At 46.8% G+C, this 17,433-nt stretch overlaps 1 protein-coding gene across 6 annotated transcripts in view; it reads right to left on the bottom strand.

Moving 5' to 3' along the window:
- Positions 1 to 825: 825 nt before the first annotated feature.
- The window catches only part of GOLGA1 (golgin A1), a 54,827-nt gene continuing 38,219 nt past the window's right edge, over positions 826 to 17,433 (bottom strand). For 4 of the 6 annotated variants that reach the window (XM_082403267.1, XM_082403265.1, XM_082403268.1 and 1 more), the window contains 8 exons: positions 9,789 to 9,878; positions 8,868 to 8,970; positions 8,606 to 8,766; positions 8,080 to 8,226; positions 5,030 to 5,089; positions 4,296 to 4,466; positions 3,683 to 3,769; positions 826 to 3,097 (listed from right to left, as the gene is read on the bottom strand). In XM_082403267.1, coding sequence (XP_082259393.1) covers positions 3,017 to 3,097; positions 3,683 to 3,769; positions 4,296 to 4,466; positions 5,030 to 5,089; positions 8,080 to 8,226; positions 8,606 to 8,766; positions 8,868 to 8,970; positions 9,789 to 9,878 — 900 coding nt within the window. In that variant the 3' untranslated portion in view covers positions 826 to 3,016. The other 2 variants (XM_082403266.1, XM_082403269.1) reach the window with 2 other exon arrangements.

Raw genomic sequence — 17,433 nt, forward strand, 5'->3', positions numbered from 1 at the left:
AGAGGTCGCCTGTTCTGGAAACTGGGCATGGAGGGGGTAGACGTGTGTCCCCGCCGAGCCATGGGAGCAGGCGTGGCATTCCAGCCCTCCTGCCACAGCAGCACCTCAGGCCTGGGCTGCAGTGCTGCTGGCTGCTACAGAGAGATGTTTTGCTGAATTAACTATTTATTGTTTTTACTCCTTTGATTTGTGTGTAGTTTTGGAGCTTATTTAATAAAGTGCCAAACAAACATTCAATAATTGACCTAAGCTTTAAAAGTCTTCAGTTTGTGTGACTGCACTTGGAGTCTTTTGGGAGCGGGCTCAGATGGGCCCAGTCACCACCTCCTGACGCTGGGTTTGGCTGTTCGGCAGGAACACCGTGATGTTGTTTTCTTTAAAGGATTAAGAGCCAGAAACAGGTAGCAATCAGCCTACAGATATAAAAGGAACATTTTGTTCCCTGTAACCACTAACAATGGGCCTCTCTGAAGAGCAGAGATGCTTTTCTTTCCTTTTTAGCACATGTAACTGCAGTTTGCATTCTGTTAAAGGTAGGGACCCCATTCATGTCCCTGAAGCTCTTCCCAGTCATGTGGGCCTTGGAGACGGAGGTTGACCAAAGTGACAATCCTCCCAACTCCTCTGCAGAACCCCACCCTTCCTGGGAGGTGGGACTGGGCTGCTGGCTTCATTAAATTACATATAATGTTTATTCACCCAAACCTAATCTGGGGAGGTGCTTCCTGAAAGACTAGTGTTCTACAGGCCTTGAACTTGGCCTTGGAGTTTTAAATGTGAGACACAATGTACTAAATTTAACAAGTTAAAGAAATACACACTATATCAAGTAAATCCACTGCCTCTGGATTGAAGAGCTTTAATCAAAAAGTGTATTGCACCACAAGTGAATTTTCTACAGCAGTTTTAGATAATACAATCTCCCTATGTACAACATGGAGGGTGAGATCAAGATCCAATGCTTATATAAAGGACTATATATACTGTCTCTATCACAGAACGTTTTATACAAGTAAAAGTGCATCAAATCACTTAGAACATTTACTCCACTCTTCCTCTTAAAGCTGAAGGAAATTCAACATGCAGGAGGAAAGCCTGATCAGAATGAATCCTCCCTGTGCAAGTACAGACTTAGTGAGGGGCCCCACAACGACGCCTAAAATTGCCGGCGGACGTGGGTGGTGGGTGAGACCAGCTCAAGGGCTGGAGAAGCCACGGGGGGGTCGGGCGGGGCTCCCACGGCTGTGTGGTAGTCGCCTCTAGCAAGCCCTGAACTACCCAATCTTAGGGATTCTTTCCTGGAAGAGCTGGAAGAGCTACCTCCTATTCATCAAAATTATGGAACAGAAGGGACTCCTGTTTTGTGTCCCCACCAGATAAATGGAAAACAGCATTCTAAACACAGGTCAGGCATCTGCAGGGGGAGCCACAGGAGGAGGTAGGTAACCGGAGAATGGGTCACTTGGATGGCAGAGAGCCCAAGTTGGGACGAGGGTGATGCTGCCCTTGCTTGGTACTTCTAGGTCCACAGAACTGTCTTATGTTAACTGCAAATCCTTGTTTTCCTGTGAGAGATACTTTATGTATTTTAAGCCTAAACATAGTTGAGAAACATAACTTTACATCATTGGATAACTGATGATAAATTTAGGAGCTCCAGTTATTCAGTTTTTTTATTTAACCAATAAAACTTTCATCAAACTATAACTCAATATATGGTTTCCTTTTAGATTTGATAGTGTGCCTTATCCAGGGCAAGCACTTTCCCTTTTCATTATAACGATAACAAATACAAGTTTTTATCAGTTCCAGAGCCATTTGCATGCTATCAAGTAGTGCAGCCAGCTAGGGGCTGCCTAGCAGCCCTACATGAATGTAGTGTCATCTTAAATATTCGGGGGTACGGTGACAGGGAGAGACGGCTCCACTTCCAAGGCAGTCCACCCTCCAACGTTTTGGTCAAGCCTGGGGAGAGGGACAGCTGCTGCTTCCTTTGAATACAGCAGACTGTCCTTAGCAGTCTAAGGACTCTGCTCAGTGTTACAACACAGAATTAAGAGCTAAACAAATGAAACACCACCACTGCTTCAGAGGGAAGCAGATGCCAAAGAATGCTAGTGACATTACAAAGGGACAGGGCTCCCAATCTTAGAAATAACTTCCTCTTGATGCTCTGATTTTCCTTTAGAACACCAGTTAAATGGATTTTATAATACAGAAGACATGTTTATAATAGCAAGGAACTTTAGCTATAAAAAATAGTTTAAAATGGTTTACCAGCAACCTATCCAAGACAAGTACATTCATTAAAAAGGCAATTGAGTGTATTTGGTACTAAGGATCTTTTTATACATTTGCTAGTTTTCTTCAGTAAAATGAGATACTGTCAGAAAGGTGCATATTCATTAATCCACACTGGCCCCAGAGTACCTTAAAGACGGACACATCTAAAGTTCTCGGTGGTCTAAGGAACAACATGAAATAATGTTTCCTTGGGAGGAAGGGTTAAAAAGCTTCTAACTCATCTGAACCCAAACATACTGAAAGGGAAAGGGAGTTTTTAAAGGCCGGCCTCAGTGAGTTGGCTCTTCGTGGCAGAAGTAGGTGGGTCTGGCCTGCTGGGCACCATTTTGAAGGGCTGTCTACGTCCAGTGTCATCACCACACGATGGATCAGCCGCCTCCTCTCTGACACATGCTGAGGGCTTCAGCTTTAAGTGCTCACCTTGAGAGAGCATTCAGGGGCAGATGGGTGCTGGCCAGAGCTGGGATTTTAGCAGCACTGTGGAAATGTGGGTAGTGCCAGGACCCTCTGGTGACCAGAACAACAGGATCAGCTACCTCCTGAGGTTCTTATCAGTCTGCAGGAGTGGGCCTTAAGTCTTGTAAACAATGTTCAGATGCTTGTACAAAATACTGCAGTTACAGTGATTAAAAACCCACCCAGACTGGTGTGTCAGTGTTCTTTTCACAGAAAAAGTGTCAGCCCTTGGAGGTTCATCCTTGGGTGGTGCCACCTAGGACCACGGTATCCGAGGGTTGGAGATGGACGGCCGGATGCTGCCCTTGGGAGCTGGCTTGGACCCAAACCACGACATCTGGGTTTGAAACAGAAAAGGCTCCTGAGATGAGAATCAGGACTAGGTGCGAAGCAGCTGAAAGAGCCCCTCCCCATCTGTGGGCCGCCGCCCCCGCCCTCCACACACCCGGACTCTGGCTGTGAGCAGAGCAGTGAAGACGATGCTTCTGGTAACCAGTGTGCAGGGCTGAAAGGCCCATCCTAAAGATGGGAGGGAGACAGGAGAAAAACCTGAGGTGACAAGAACAAGGGAGTGGAATTTAGGTAATGTTTCCTTAAAATGTTTTCTATTATAGCATTTATGCAGGTACTTTTTGAATATTTTTCATTTTTGAAAAAAGTCTGGGTGCTGGCCAGACCTGGGGCTGTTGATGAGGTGATACCAATGAAAGTGCTCTGGAGAAGAACACAAGGCCCTGTTAGTCAAGTACAGCAGAGACCTGTGGGCACAAAGCATGTCCTTGGTAAATACTACCCGAGTCCAGTTCATCAACCAAAAGCACCTTCCAAGCTAATGATGCAGCTGTGGGCTGGTCTCATACGCCAGGGTTGGGATGACTGACTACATTTTTTGGAAGGTGGACAGCAGACCAGGAAACGCTACCTTATACTCCAGGGTTTCTTTGAGCATGTTCTCCTCCTCTTGTGAAAAGTTCAGCAACACTGACACAGCTTTTATAAGATGAAAAGCCTGAAACAAAGCAAGGTTTGCTGCCATGGGCCTCGGTCAGTTAGCAGGCGGTCAGGGGGCTAAATGGCAGCATCTCCTGGTCCTGCTCCTCCTGTGCGCTCCGGGCTTGGTCAGCAAGGACCACGTAGAGGGTGGAGGTGGGCATTCTGAGGTCTGCTGGTTCTTTTCCTCCCCCACCTTTTACTTCGGGGACTGGCGAGACCACCAGGACGACCACCGCAGCTACCCGCTCTTCGGCAGGAGGCAGGACTGCTGGGCGGATTCAGTTCCCTGGACTCTGGCCTCAGCATCCCACCCACATCTCCTCCCAGGAGCCAGTTCCCTACTCGGCGCCCCCTGCTTGCTGCTCAACCAGCAGGTCAGTGCCCGCTGGAGAAAGGACTGAGTGCTCACGTTGGTGGTCAAAGCGGCATGGGGGACAGAAAGAAAGAAATGGATTTGGTGGGAAGCCAGGCTGGGCTCGGACAAATGAACCAGGCCCTGGGGTGGAACTCAGTACCCAAAGGGCAACTCAAAAGCCCTTTACCTCAGATTCGCGACAGGACATGAATTTTAAAACCACATGTTTGAGGTACTCGAAGTTGATCTCGCGGGCATCAGTCAGGTCAGCGTTATTCGTGACAGAAGGGGCCATGTTCGGCATTTCAGGCCCAGGCTTCTCCCGGACTTCAAAAAGCTCATTATCGGGTCTGATTTTCTGAAAAACCGATGGAAAGATATTACATTGAACCCTTCAAGACAGGTTTGAAAATCACAGGGGAGATTCACTTGGCCCTGGCTGTGATCACTTGCAGTTCTCTGCCACACCCTGCACAGAGTAGGGCGAAAAGGGCCCCATCTGGGAAGGAAGCACCAGCACCTGAAGAAGGTAGGGTGCTGGCTGAGAGGAGGGAGAGAGGTATGTGGGGAAGTTCAGGCATTTCCTTTACCCGTGTCAGGACTCGTCTCCTGGGGCAGTGAGCACCCAGCCAGGGCAGAGGCGCCGCTCTCCCACGTCTGGGCCTGGCCTCTGCCATTCACACACAGCCACACGTCACCTCACTGACCTCTCAGACAACACACAGGCTCAGAGAAAGAGGGCTCGTGCTGGGGGTCACAGAGCCACTTTCCAGAAGGACGTTCAAGGTGGCAGGGCCACTGTCCCACCAGCCTGACTTCCCAGAGACCTCTTGCAGTCCCCTGGGGGGAGGGGAGTGTCATCAGGCAGGAGGAGCACAGAGGCAGGAGGGCATGGGCAGTGGGGACAAGGGGGACACTCACCAGTTCCTTCTGCAGAGTCTTCTTGAGTTCCAGCATCCTCTGCTGCATCTGCTTTATGGTCTGAGGCAAAGCCCCACCCCCACAAAAGGCCATTCATTAAATGCACGTTTCAGCATCTTTAGAGTGCAAAGGACCACAGAGCAGACAGACAACCCCTTGGGTCCCCATACACCTGCCAGAAGCCCCTGCTTCATCTCCTGAGGAGCTTGAGCTGCCACACCTGCCGCCTCGGCCTCTCCCTCACGTGCTGCTGCTGTGCACAGCCCTGCTCTCCAGCGCAGTGCTGTCCCACCCCTCCCCGCCTGGGGCCTTAGGACTGCTTCTGGCGCTCGCCTCCACAGGCGGCACAGCTAGAAATGCCTCTGCACAGTATATTCTGCCCTTCAGAATGATGTTTATGTGCCAGCATCCCCAAGTAGGATACTTGGGCCAAAATTTAGGATTCTCATCATCACCATTGATCTCCTGAAATACCATAATAATTTTTAACGCTTATTTTGAACAGTATTAAAGATCGTGTTTTTTCGGCACAACCCACCAACAATGGGTTTTATGTCTTTTATTTCTTTATTTTCCTTATTTATTTTTAGTGAGCTTAATTAGTATTATGGGCCTTAAATATAATTTATTACACATTCCATTAACCACCAGAAAGGCTGAACTGTTTTCCCAATGAAAAAATTTAATGTGTAATCGACATTACAGGGAAAACATTTTCAATAAAAATGTCTCCGAAATCTCACAACTTATCAAATGAGTTTCTACTGTGGACCTCTAGTCCACACCACCATTCTTGCACTGAGCAGCTAGAATTCTGAATAGTAGTTTTCATTTATCAGAGTTTCCACAGCTTTATAGTTTTGCTAATTACAACTTTTAATGTGACAGTAACTCTAGGGGATGCCCCATGTCTTCTTGTGTAGCTGAGTTGCCTTTTTTTTGGCCACACTGCATGGCTTGCGGGATCTGAGTTCCCCGACCAGGGATTGAACCCGAGGCCATGGCAGAGCAAGTGCCAAGTCCTAACCACTGGACCGCCAGGGAACTCCCTGAGCTTCCATTTTCAAACAAAGCTGTAATAAGCTTTGTTGTCTCAAGAGCGGTATGGCCACGGCCCCCTGGGGACGAGAGGGCTGGGAAAGCGCCTCCAGCTCCTGTCACACTGCCTGCAACACCCCACTGACAAAATGGTAATGTTTCGTTCCAATTTGTATTCTCTGCTTGACCGTGAGGCTGGGCATTCCCCCAAAAGTACATTTGCTAGTTTATGTTACTTGATTTTCTAGGTTTTGACTCATTCATTAATTTATCCAATGAATACTGAGTCTCTACACCAGCCTAGGGGCTGCAGAAACAGCAGGGAAAAAAAAAAAAGAAAAAATGTCTGCCCTCAGGAGTGAACAGTGTCAATAAGCAAATATACAGTGTATCAGAAGGTATTAAGAGGCCTGGAGAAAAAAAGAGCAAGGTGAGGGGACCGGGAGTTCTGTTGGTGAGGGCTGGCAGGGTAGCAGGAAGGCCTCACTGACAAAATGACACCATAAAGGAAGTGAGGGTAATTGGCAGAAGGATCTTCCAGACAGAAGGCTCAGCAAGTGCAAAGGCCCTGAGGCGGGAGGATGCTTGATATTCACAGAAAGGCAAGGCCACTGTGGCTGAGAGGGAATGCTGGGGGAGAGCAGAGGGTGCGGGGAAGGGGGCAGTAAGGAGCCAGACCACATAGACTTCGTGGGCCACCGCAAGGACTTTGGCTTTTACGGGGACAGAGAGTCATCAGAGGGCCGGAACAGACAAGTGACAGGGAAACCAATTAGAAGCCCAACACCATCCTCTAGGGAAGACAGGATGGTCACCTGGTCTCCGGTGGTAGCAGTGGCAGGGATGAGAGGCAGCTCATTCCGCGTACAGTTTGAAGGGAGAGCCAAATGGATTCCCTAATGATTTGGATGTTGGTTGTGAAAGAAACAAAGGGGCCAAGGATGACTCCAAGGTTTTTGCCATTTACTGAGAGAGGAAAGATGGCAGTAGATGCTAGAGAGCGTGGTCAGTCTGAAGTCTGGTTCTGGATGTTTTAAATTTCAGGGGCCTTTCAGACACTGACATAGAGAAATAGGGTAGATACAGGAGTCTAGAGTTCACAGAAGCCGTCTGGATTTGAGGTATGGATGTGGTGCCAGCAGCACACAGGATGGGGGAGATCGCCAAGGATGTGAGTGTGATTTGGAGAAGCTGTCCAAGGGCTGGACCCAGGGACACACAGTGTGCACTCTTCTATATTTTATATTTCATGATAAGAGATTAAGAGCCCGTGTGTGTGTGTGTGTGTGTGTGTGTGTGTGTGTGTGTGTGTGTGTGTGTGTGTGTGTGTGAAAGGGGGAGACAGGCGGGGGTGAGGGGAGAGAAAGAATGACCACCTTTCTCCTTTGTTAAAGAGCAATCACACAATTTGGGGGCGGAATTTCAGGCCAGAGCACTGACTAGCCAGCACATTTAACTTCACAGTACATTTTAAAAACGAGGCTCAAACGAGACCCTGCATTTACAGGTGCAGAGGCCAGGCGGGGTTGGTGGAATCATGACATTTATTAAGCCTCTATCAAATACCAGAAAATTTACAGGAAGCTAACAAACAGTTTCATTTCATCCCCCAACCTTCCCCCCACAAAACCACTGAAAGGCAGGTATCACCGCTCTCATTTCACAGCTGTAGAAAAAAGTGCAGAGGTAAGGTGACTGGTCATAGGACCTAGCTGGCGATGGCAGAGAGGTCTGGGGACACTGAGACCTGCCACTGTTCCAGCTCTAATACTCCGGATACCATCTCCGGTGGGGGGTCGGGGAGGAGACTGCGTGAGTGTGGAAGGAAGAGGGCCGTGCAGGAGGTAAGCAGAAGAGGAGAACCAGGAAGAAGCCCTTGTGGTGGAAGAGGTAACACCTCCCCCAAGAGGGGCCCAGGGGCATCAGCACGACTCCTGAAGAACGGACTGGATGGTTTTAGGCACAAGGACAGGGAAAGGGACATAAATAGCTGAGGTAAAGAGCATCCTCACCTTATTTTTCTCTAGAAGTTGCTGCTCCAAGTCCTGCTTTTCCTTCTGTAGCTGCCCTAGATCCATGGCGGTCCCCATCTCACCATTTGGTATCCCCTCTGCAGCTGGAAGCTGGTACGTGGGGTCCTGCCCGGCCCTCGAGGTCACCTACAGGGTGGTGGCAGCACAGGACATGGTCAAGCGAAGCCACAGATCCCTAGGGAAGGGGGCCAGACTCGTTCCAAAGGTGACGACTGATGTGCTCCACCAGGCAGCTGGCCAGGAACCAGACTTAAACTATGGCGACCCCGTCACAGAGCCTGCTGGGGGGACAACTAACTTTCCATGCAAGAAGCCTGCTGGGAAGGAAGGGCTTCAGCACCTGAACGCTGACAGGTGCCGTCACATCAGATGGGCTCCTCAACACGCACAACCCCTCGCGGTGAGGCGCCCCCCCCCCCCCGCTGAAGAGGAAGCGGAGGCACAGGGAGGTGCCTGCCCAGCGCCGCCTCCACCAGCCCCAGGCGGCGGCTCAGGCGGGACTTACGTGAGGCTCGCTGACCGAGAGCGCGGCGCCCTGCTCCTGGCCCCGCAGCCTCCGCAGGTCCTCCCGCGCGGCGGCCGCCTCCGACTCCTCGGCCCTCAGGCCCCTCAGGGCCTCCAGCTCACTCTGCAGCCGGCGCATCTGCAGCAGGGCAGAGTCGTGACCTAGGCCGGGCAGAGGGGGGTGAGCGCCGTGACTGGGCCACCTCCGGGCAGGGGTCCGGGCGAGAACAGGTGAAGAGGCCCAGCCTCGGCACACTCCTCACCTTTCTTCAGCTGGAGAATCTCCTGCTCTTTCTGGAGAATCACTTCAGTTTTTTCCTGCAGACTCTGCTCCTTCTCACCTTCTATGGCGATCAGGTTAGCAGCCTCGGAGAGAAAAACCAACGCGAGAGAAGGTTGGTAGCAATAATCCCATCTTCCCTAAAGGAGTCTCCACTTTTCCACTACCCAGGGTCCTCCATGAATCCCTCCCTGAAGGCCACAGCCTAGAACATTCCCCAAGCTAACCTCCCGCTCCTATAAACATGCACAGATCAGTTCTCCTCGGCAGGGGCCCTGCACAGGGGCAATCACCCTCACTGCCCCTCTGGCCTGCAGTGGGCCTACCAGAGACATGGCCATTCTGCCCAGCCTTCCTACAAGCTGTCAAAACCGTAACTTCCACGTCCTGAGGGCCTGTGACGTGCCCAGCATTTGATACACATGACCTCATTATCATATTCTTGAAGGTGTGATTATCATAGGGTCTTTTCAGAGGCAACTCAGACAGATCTGTTAAGGACCGAACAAAGACCTAGAGCCAGTTACCTAGATCTGGGGCCTGACTCTTGGGTCTGTCCTCAGAGGAAGGCTTTTCCCACCCTTGCTGCTGAGAGCTCAACTGTACGTGGTCTCTGGGGCCTGCAGCCGGTGGTGGCCCACCTCACCGAATTAGAGCCCAGTAGTACCTGGTTATGGACTTTTCCCCAGGTGATGTTTATCACATTAACTATCGAAATTTTAAAAGGCCATCCTATGGGGTGAAGGTTTCTTTCTAACATCTTTCTCCCACCTTCCTAGAGACGTCAGGGCAATCAAGCAGCTGACGACACTCCTGAGACCTGTGTCCACCCTCTGCCCTGGACAGACCGGGAGGTAGGTTGGTCCTGCCTGGGACTGAGGTGGAGGCATCACAGGGGGCCTACCTGTTGCTGGAACTCTTCCCTTTGCTTCCGCACCTCCTCCAGGGCTTGAGCCATTGCCACACTCACAATTTCTCTTTGGCTCCATTCTTCCTACAATCCAGAAAATGGGTAGGAGATTGAGTCCAGAACCTCAGTTCACCTTTTTTTAGCTGCACACTTCACATGACGCCCACAGAGGGAGGGCCGTCTTGCAGGGCCAGACGAACGTGTTTCCTGCTTCCCAAGGTTCCCAGGCTACTCTTTCGCTGCACTGCCTTCTGTTTGCCTCTGAGAACTATTCCTGTGGACAACCTACCAACCTCTGGGAACAGGCACACAGTGGAAGGTCGGTCGTCCCATAAACACACCAGCTAGTACTCAGGCCAAAGGCTAGGGGACCTAGACTCAAAGAGGTGGTCTAATGAAATCAACACAGAACAAGAAGACTCAGGCTGATGTGAATGGAGTAGCAGACTGGAGCAATCTGGTTACAGAAATGATAATAAGCAATTACTGAATTTTAATACAGGAAATGTCACAAATTCATCAAAATCATCCATATTACAGGAGAGAAAACTGAGGCTCTGAGAGGTTAAATAATTGCCTGAGGTCCTAGAGCTAGTAAGTGGCATGGCCACATTTTAAGCCAGAGTCTGAGCTGAGCCAAGCCTTTGGCTGCTACACTCTACCACCCAGTCTTTTCTACCACAAGCAGGGCTGCCCCACTGCGTCCCCCCACCAGAGCACAGGGACTGCCTCCTGACAAACACGTCAGTCCTCTTCCCTGAGGCTGACGCCGGGCTTGCTGATCAACGCCCAGATGAATAATATGACTTCTCAGGTGCCTGCACACTGGTCAGGGACGTCTGCTGTTTATGTCTACCCAGAATCACCCCTTTTGGCGGGGATGTAGGAGCCTCATCACTGCTATTCCCCACTTCCACCCCAAAATTCTACATGCTTCTGGTAGGGCTACCAATAATGATGTCCCCATTCTGTGGCTACGAGAATAAGCATGTGATTCGGGCCTGGCCAATCACAGTAACTCATCCCCTTGGCCAACGTGATTTGCCCAAAGGATGGCTCTGTCACCCAAGATGAACCAATCAAATCCCTTTTTATATCAGAATCCTTTTTTATATGGTGAAGCTGAGAGGGAGATGCCCTCTTTCCCCTGGGGTTGCTAAGTTGGAATGATACCAGCTTGGAGCTGCTGAGGTGATGTCCTCCCAACCTCTAGGACACAGTCTACATCATCGAGAAAAGCAAAGATGAGTTGGGTGACTGACAGGGCAAGAGACAGCATGACGCAGGCAGAGAAGAGATCTGAGGCCCCAGGTTGCAGTCGGACAAGTCTTTCTGGTTCAGTGAACTACTCAACTCCTCCTACGATATCTCCTTTTCCACTTACACCAGTCCAGGTGGGTTAATGGATGGAGACGTCAGACTCATGGCCAGTGCCATTCTGGCTCCTACTGGGGAGCTGTCAGAATTGACCTTCCGTGAGTCCACCTCTAGTAGACAAGGAAAATTGGTGCAGGAACTCAAGAGGCTGACAGTGGGACCTTGCACTACCCCAGACAATCCCCTTCATCGGGAGAAGCTCTGTTGGTACAGGAGAAGGAGCAAGAGATTTCAGGCTGAGTGGAGTTATGAAACCCTGGCCCTGCAAGCCCAGGTGGGGCGGGTGACAGGAATGTCGTGCCTCCACAGGAGCCTTTTCTGGGGAAGTTTAGAAGAGACACTATGACTGCTGATGTCTTAAGAGGACAGGAGGCAGGCTGTGAGCGAGAAGGCAGGAAGCATGCCAGGAACTGTACTTGGTACTTTTCATCCATGGTCATGCTTGATCCCCAGGGTAATCCTCTTGAGGTCAAGGGTTATCATCTTCAGTTTGAAAAAAGGAAACTGGATTCCCTCAAGAATCAGCTAGTGAGGGGCCAGGGTGACACCCAGACCTGAGTCTACGTGGTTCTAGAGTCTCAGCTATTGCCACAGAGCCACACACGATCCAGGATTTGAGACTGACCAGCATAGCTCAGGTTCACTGCAGAAGCCAGCAGGCTACCCACGAGCACAGCCCTCTGCACCTGGGAATGATTTCCCCAGAGGGCTGTTTTGAAAACTATGGATCCAAACAAACAAACAAACAAAAAGTGTGCACCTAAAAATAGTGCTTCAAAATACCAGAAGCAAAGACTGACAGAACTAAAGGGAGAAAGAGACAAATCCATGATCATAGCTGAAGATCTAGCACCCCTCTCAGTAAGTGATGGAACAAATATACCAAAAAAGAAAAAAAAAAAAAAAATAGAAGACCTACAGAAGATTTGAACAATATATTAACGAACTTGATCTAATTAGCATTTATAGAATGCTCTCCCTACTAGCAGAATATATATTCTTTTCAAGTGCACTGAAATATTTACCAAGATAGGCTGGGTCTATAAACAAGTCTAAACAAACCTGTACTATAGGCTGAGTCATAAAACAAGTCTAAATAAATATCAAAGAACTGAAATCATTTAGAATATTATCTGACCATAATGGTATTAAACTAGAAATCCAAGATATTGAGAAAATTCGCTCAAACGTTTGAAAATTAACCACACTTCTAAATAGCCTGTGTGTGCTGGTTTTTAAGTTATTGCCTCAGTCCACACCCACCCTTTCATATTCTGCTTTGTGATGCTGTGCCTGGTGATCTGCAAACCCTATTTCTCCCGGTCGGGCTCCATATTCATATACATACTCATCTCTGCCAACAGGGGGAGCTCCAGGGAGACTGGAAGGCAGGAGGAGGGAGAAAGACTTGCTCCTTTCCGTCAGCTTCCAGTTTCTGTGAGCAAAGATGCTTGGCCCTGGCAGCTGCAATTTCTTCCCAAAGCAGCAGCTGCATCTACTCTGCAGTCTTCCCGACACTTGCGGCTGAATTCTTTCACTGCCCTATCCCCCAACAAACACACCAGCACCAACTGTACAGAGCCCCCTCCTCACAGGTCTGAGTTTCAAATCTGTGGGGCTCCTCTTCTTAATTCCTAAATAATTCCAACATCTTCACTTTGTTCCCTTAGTCCTAGGGTTGGAAGCTGTGTCCTGCAGTTGCTACCTTCGTGGTATCTTTTAACTGTTTCAGTGCTGGATTAAAAACTTTACATTAGAACACAAATTCTCATTCAAATAACTGGGGTAGTTCCTCTCTCCTGACTGGACCGTGAATCACATGCTGTGGGGCAGATTTTCTGTTTCTTCTTGTGCACATACTTGCAATAATCACTGCCCTCCATTCTTCCCTCTACGTCTTCCGTACTTCCATCTAGAATTTTCCTTCACCTGAAAGATGCTCTTTAGTACTTCCTTTAGTGCAAGTCTGTTAGTGCCTAATTCTTTGTGTTTTATTGGTTTTCTTTAGTGCTACTACAATGCTGTGTCTGGGTATGGATTTTAAAATTTATCCTGTTTGGATTTATAAGGATTCTTATACCTGTACCTGTGACTTGAGAGCTTTCATCATTTTGAAAAATTCTCAGCCATTATCTCTTTAATGATTGCTTCTGTCTTATTTTTTCATTTCCTCTGGGCTTCTACTGACACATGATAAAACATCTCACAGTACCCTGTATGTCTTATTATCATCTCTTTTCTGCATTTTATTCTGCCCTTTCTTCCATTTCACTACTTCTCTCTTTAATTTTAATCTGCTGTTAAGCTCATTCACTGTTTTTTAAACAGCTTTACTGAAGTATAATTGGCGAATAATAAACTGCACATATTTAAAGTATGCAACTGATGAATTATGCTGAAACCATCACCAAAATAAAAATAGTGAAAATATCCATTACCCCAAAAAAGTTTCCTCATGCCCTTTTGTAATCTGCATTTTTACTTTCAGCTACTGCATTTTTCAGTTTTGGAATTCTAATTTGATTCCTTTTCTTTTTTTTTTTTTAATTTATTTATTTTATTTATTTTTGGCTGCATTGGGTCTTCGCTGCTGCATGCAGGCTTTCTCTAGTTGCGGCAAGCGGGGGCTACTCTTCGTTGCAGTGTGCGGGCTTCTCATTGTGGTGGCTTCTCTTGTTGCAGAGCATGGGCTCTAGGCACGCAGGATTCAGCAGTTGTGGCACGTGGGCTCAGCAGTTGTGGCACGTGGGCTCAGCAGTTGTGGCACATGGGCTTCAGTAGTTGTGGCTTGTGGGCTCTAGAGCGCAGCCTCAGTAGCTGTGGTGCATGGGCTTAGTTGCTCCTCGGCATGTGGGATCTTCCCGGATCAGGGATCGAACCCGTGTCCCCTACATTGGCAGGTGGATTCTTAACCACTGCGCCACCAGGGAAACCCTAATTAGATTCCTTTTCAAACTACTGTCTTCTATTATAATTTCCAAATCTCTGCTGAAATGTTCAATTTTGTCTTTTATATCCTTAAATGGAGTACACACAGTAATATCTGAGCCTCCTAAAAGGTCTTCCTGCTTCTGTACTTGCCTCCTTTACAGAATAGTCTCCACATACAGCCAGAGTAATCCTTTTACTACAAAACTTCTCACGTCACTCCTCTGCTTAAAACCTCCAACTGCTTCCCCAATGACCTTCTATCATCCACCGCTCTCCCCCAGCCCACTGAGTGGCAGCTACAGCGGCCTTTGTGCTGTTCTCTGAACAAACCAATCTTTTTTCTGCCTGAGGGTGTTTCTCTTTGCTATTTCTTCTGTCTGGAATATTCCTTCCCCAAACAACCGCATTGCTGTCCCCGTCTCGTTATTCAGACCTTTTGCTCAAATCTCAGTGACACCCTCCCTCGCCGCCATATATATATATATATTTAATTTTTTAATTTAAGTTTTTTATACAGCAGGTTCTTATTAGTCATCAATTTTATACACATCAGTGTATACAGGTCAATCCCAATCACCCAATTCATCACAGCACCCCCCCACAACCGCGGCTTTCCCCCCCTTGGTGTCCATACGCTTGTTCTCTACATCTGTGTCTCTATTTCTGCCCTGCAAACCAGTTCATCTGTACCATTTTTCTAGGTTCCACATACATGCGTTAATATACGATATTTGTTTTTCTCTTTCTGACTTACTTCACTCTGTATGACAGTCTCTAGATCCATCCACGTCTCAACAAGTGACCCAATTTCGTTTCTTTTTATGGCTGAGTAATATTCCATTGTATATATGTACCACAACTTCTTTATCCATTTGTCTGTCGATGGGCATTTAGGTTGCTTCCATGACCTGGCTATTGTAAATACTGCTGCAATGAACATTGGGGTGCATGTGTCTTTTTGAATTGTGGTTTTCTCTAGGTATATGCCCAGTAGTGGGATTGCTGGATCATATGGTAATTCTATTTTTAGTTTTTTAAGGAACCTCCATACTGTTCTCCACAGTGCTTGTATCAATTTACATTCCCACCAACAGTGCAAGAGGGTTCCCTTTTCTCCACACCCTCTCCAGCATTTGTTGTTTGTAGATTTTCTGATGAAGCCCATTCTAACTGGTGTGAGGTAATACCTCACTATAGTTTTGATTTGCATTTCTCTAATAATTAGTGATGTTGAGCAGCTTTTCATGTGCTTCTTGGCCATCTGTATGTCTTCTTTGGAGAAATGTCTATTTAGGTCTTCTGCCCAGTTTTGGATTGGGTTGTTTGTTTTTTTTTAAATTGAGCTGCATGAGCTGTTTATATATCTTGGAGATTAATCCTTTGTCCGTTGATTCATTTGCAAATATTTTCTCCCATTCTGAGGGTTGTCTTTTCGTCTTGTTTATGGTCTCCTTTGCTGTGCAAAAGCTTTTAAGTTTCATTAGGTCCCATTTGTTTATTATTGTTCTTATTTCCATTACTCTAGGAGGTGGATCAAAAAAGATCTTTCTGTGATTTATGTCAAAGAGTGTTCTTCCTATGTTTTCCTCTAAGAGTTTTATAGTGTCCGGTCTTAAAATTAGGTCTCTAATCCATTTGGAGTTTATTTTTCTGTATGGTGTTAGGGAGTGTTCTTATTTCATTCTTTTACATGTAGCTGTCCAGTTTTCCCAGCACCACTTGTAGAAGAGATGGTCTTTTCTCCATTGTATATCCTTGCCTCCTTTGTCATAGATTAGTTGACCATAGGTGCGTGGGTTTACCTCTGGGCTTTCTATCTTGTTCATTGATCTATGTTTCTGTTTTTGTGCCAGTACCATATTGTCTTGATTACTGTAGCTTTGTAGTATAGTCTGAAGGCAGGGAGTCTGATTCCTCCAGCTCCATTTTTTTCCCTCAAGATTGCTTTGGCTATTTGGGGTCTTTTGTGCCTCCATACAAATTTTAAGATTTTTTGTTCTAGTTCCGTAAAAAATGCCATTGGTAATTTGATAGGGATTGCATTGAATATGTAGATTGCTTTGGGTAGTATAGTCATTTTCACAATATTGATTCTTCCAATCCAAGAGCATGGTATATCTCTCCATCTGTTGGTATCATCTTTAATTTCTTTCATCAGTGTCTTATAGTTTTCTGCATACAGGTCTTTTGTCTCCCTAGGTAGGTTTATTCCTAGGTATTTTATTCTTTTTGTTGCAATGGTAAATGGGAGTGTTTCCTTAATTTCTCTTTCAGATTTTTCATCATTAGTGTATAGGAATGCAAGAGATTTCTGTGCATTAATTTTGTATCCTGCAACTTTACCAAATTCATTGATTAGCTCTAGTAGTTTTCTGGTGGCATCTTTAGGATTCTCTATGTATAGTATCATGTCATCTGCAAACAGTGACACTTTTACTTCTTCTTTTCCAATTTGTATTCCTTTTATTTCTTTTTCTTCTCTGATTGCCGTGGCTAGAACTTCCAAAACTATGTTGAATAATAGTGGTGAGAGTGGACATCCTTGTCTTGTTCCTGATCTTAGAGGAAATGCTTTCAGTTTTTCACCACTGAAAATGATGTTTGCTGTGGGTTTGTCATATATGGCCTTTATTATGTTGAGGTAGGTTCCCTCTATGCCCACTCCCTGGAGAGTTTTTATCATAAATGGGTGTTGAATTTTGTCAGAAGCTTTTTCTGCATCTATTGTGATGATCATATGGTTTTTATTCTTCAATTTGTTAATATGGTGTATCACACTGATTGATTTGCGTATACTGAAGAATCCTTGCATCCCTGGGATTAATCCCACTTGATCATGGTGTATGATCCTTTTAATGTGTTGTTGGATTCTGTTTGCTAGTATTTTGTTGAGGATTTTTGCATGTATATTCATCAGTGATATTGGTCTGTAATTTTCTTGTTTTGTAGTATCTTTTTCTGGTTCTGGTATCAGGGTGATGGTGGCCTCATAGAATGAGTTTGGGAGTGTTCTTTCCTCTGCAATTTTTTGGAAGAGTTTGAGAAGGATGGGTGTTAGCTCTTCTCTAAATGTTTGATAGAATTCACCTGTGAAGCCATCTGGTCCTGGACTTTTGTTTGTTGGAAGATTTTTAATCACAGTTTCAATTTCATTACTTGTGATTGGTCTGTTCATATTTTCTGTTTCTTCCTGGTTCAGTTCTGGAAGGTTATGCCTTCCTAAGAATTTGTCCATTTCTTCCAGGTTGTCCATTTTATTGGCATAGAGTTGCTGGTAGTAGTCTCTTAGGATGCTTTGTATTTCTGCAGTGCCTGTTGTAAATTCTCCTTT

The sequence above is a fragment of the Balaenoptera borealis genome, assembly GCF_965194805.1.
Source record: "Balaenoptera borealis genome assembly, chromosome: 8".
Classification (NCBI taxonomy): domain Eukaryota; kingdom Metazoa; phylum Chordata; class Mammalia; order Artiodactyla; family Balaenopteridae; genus Balaenoptera; species Balaenoptera borealis.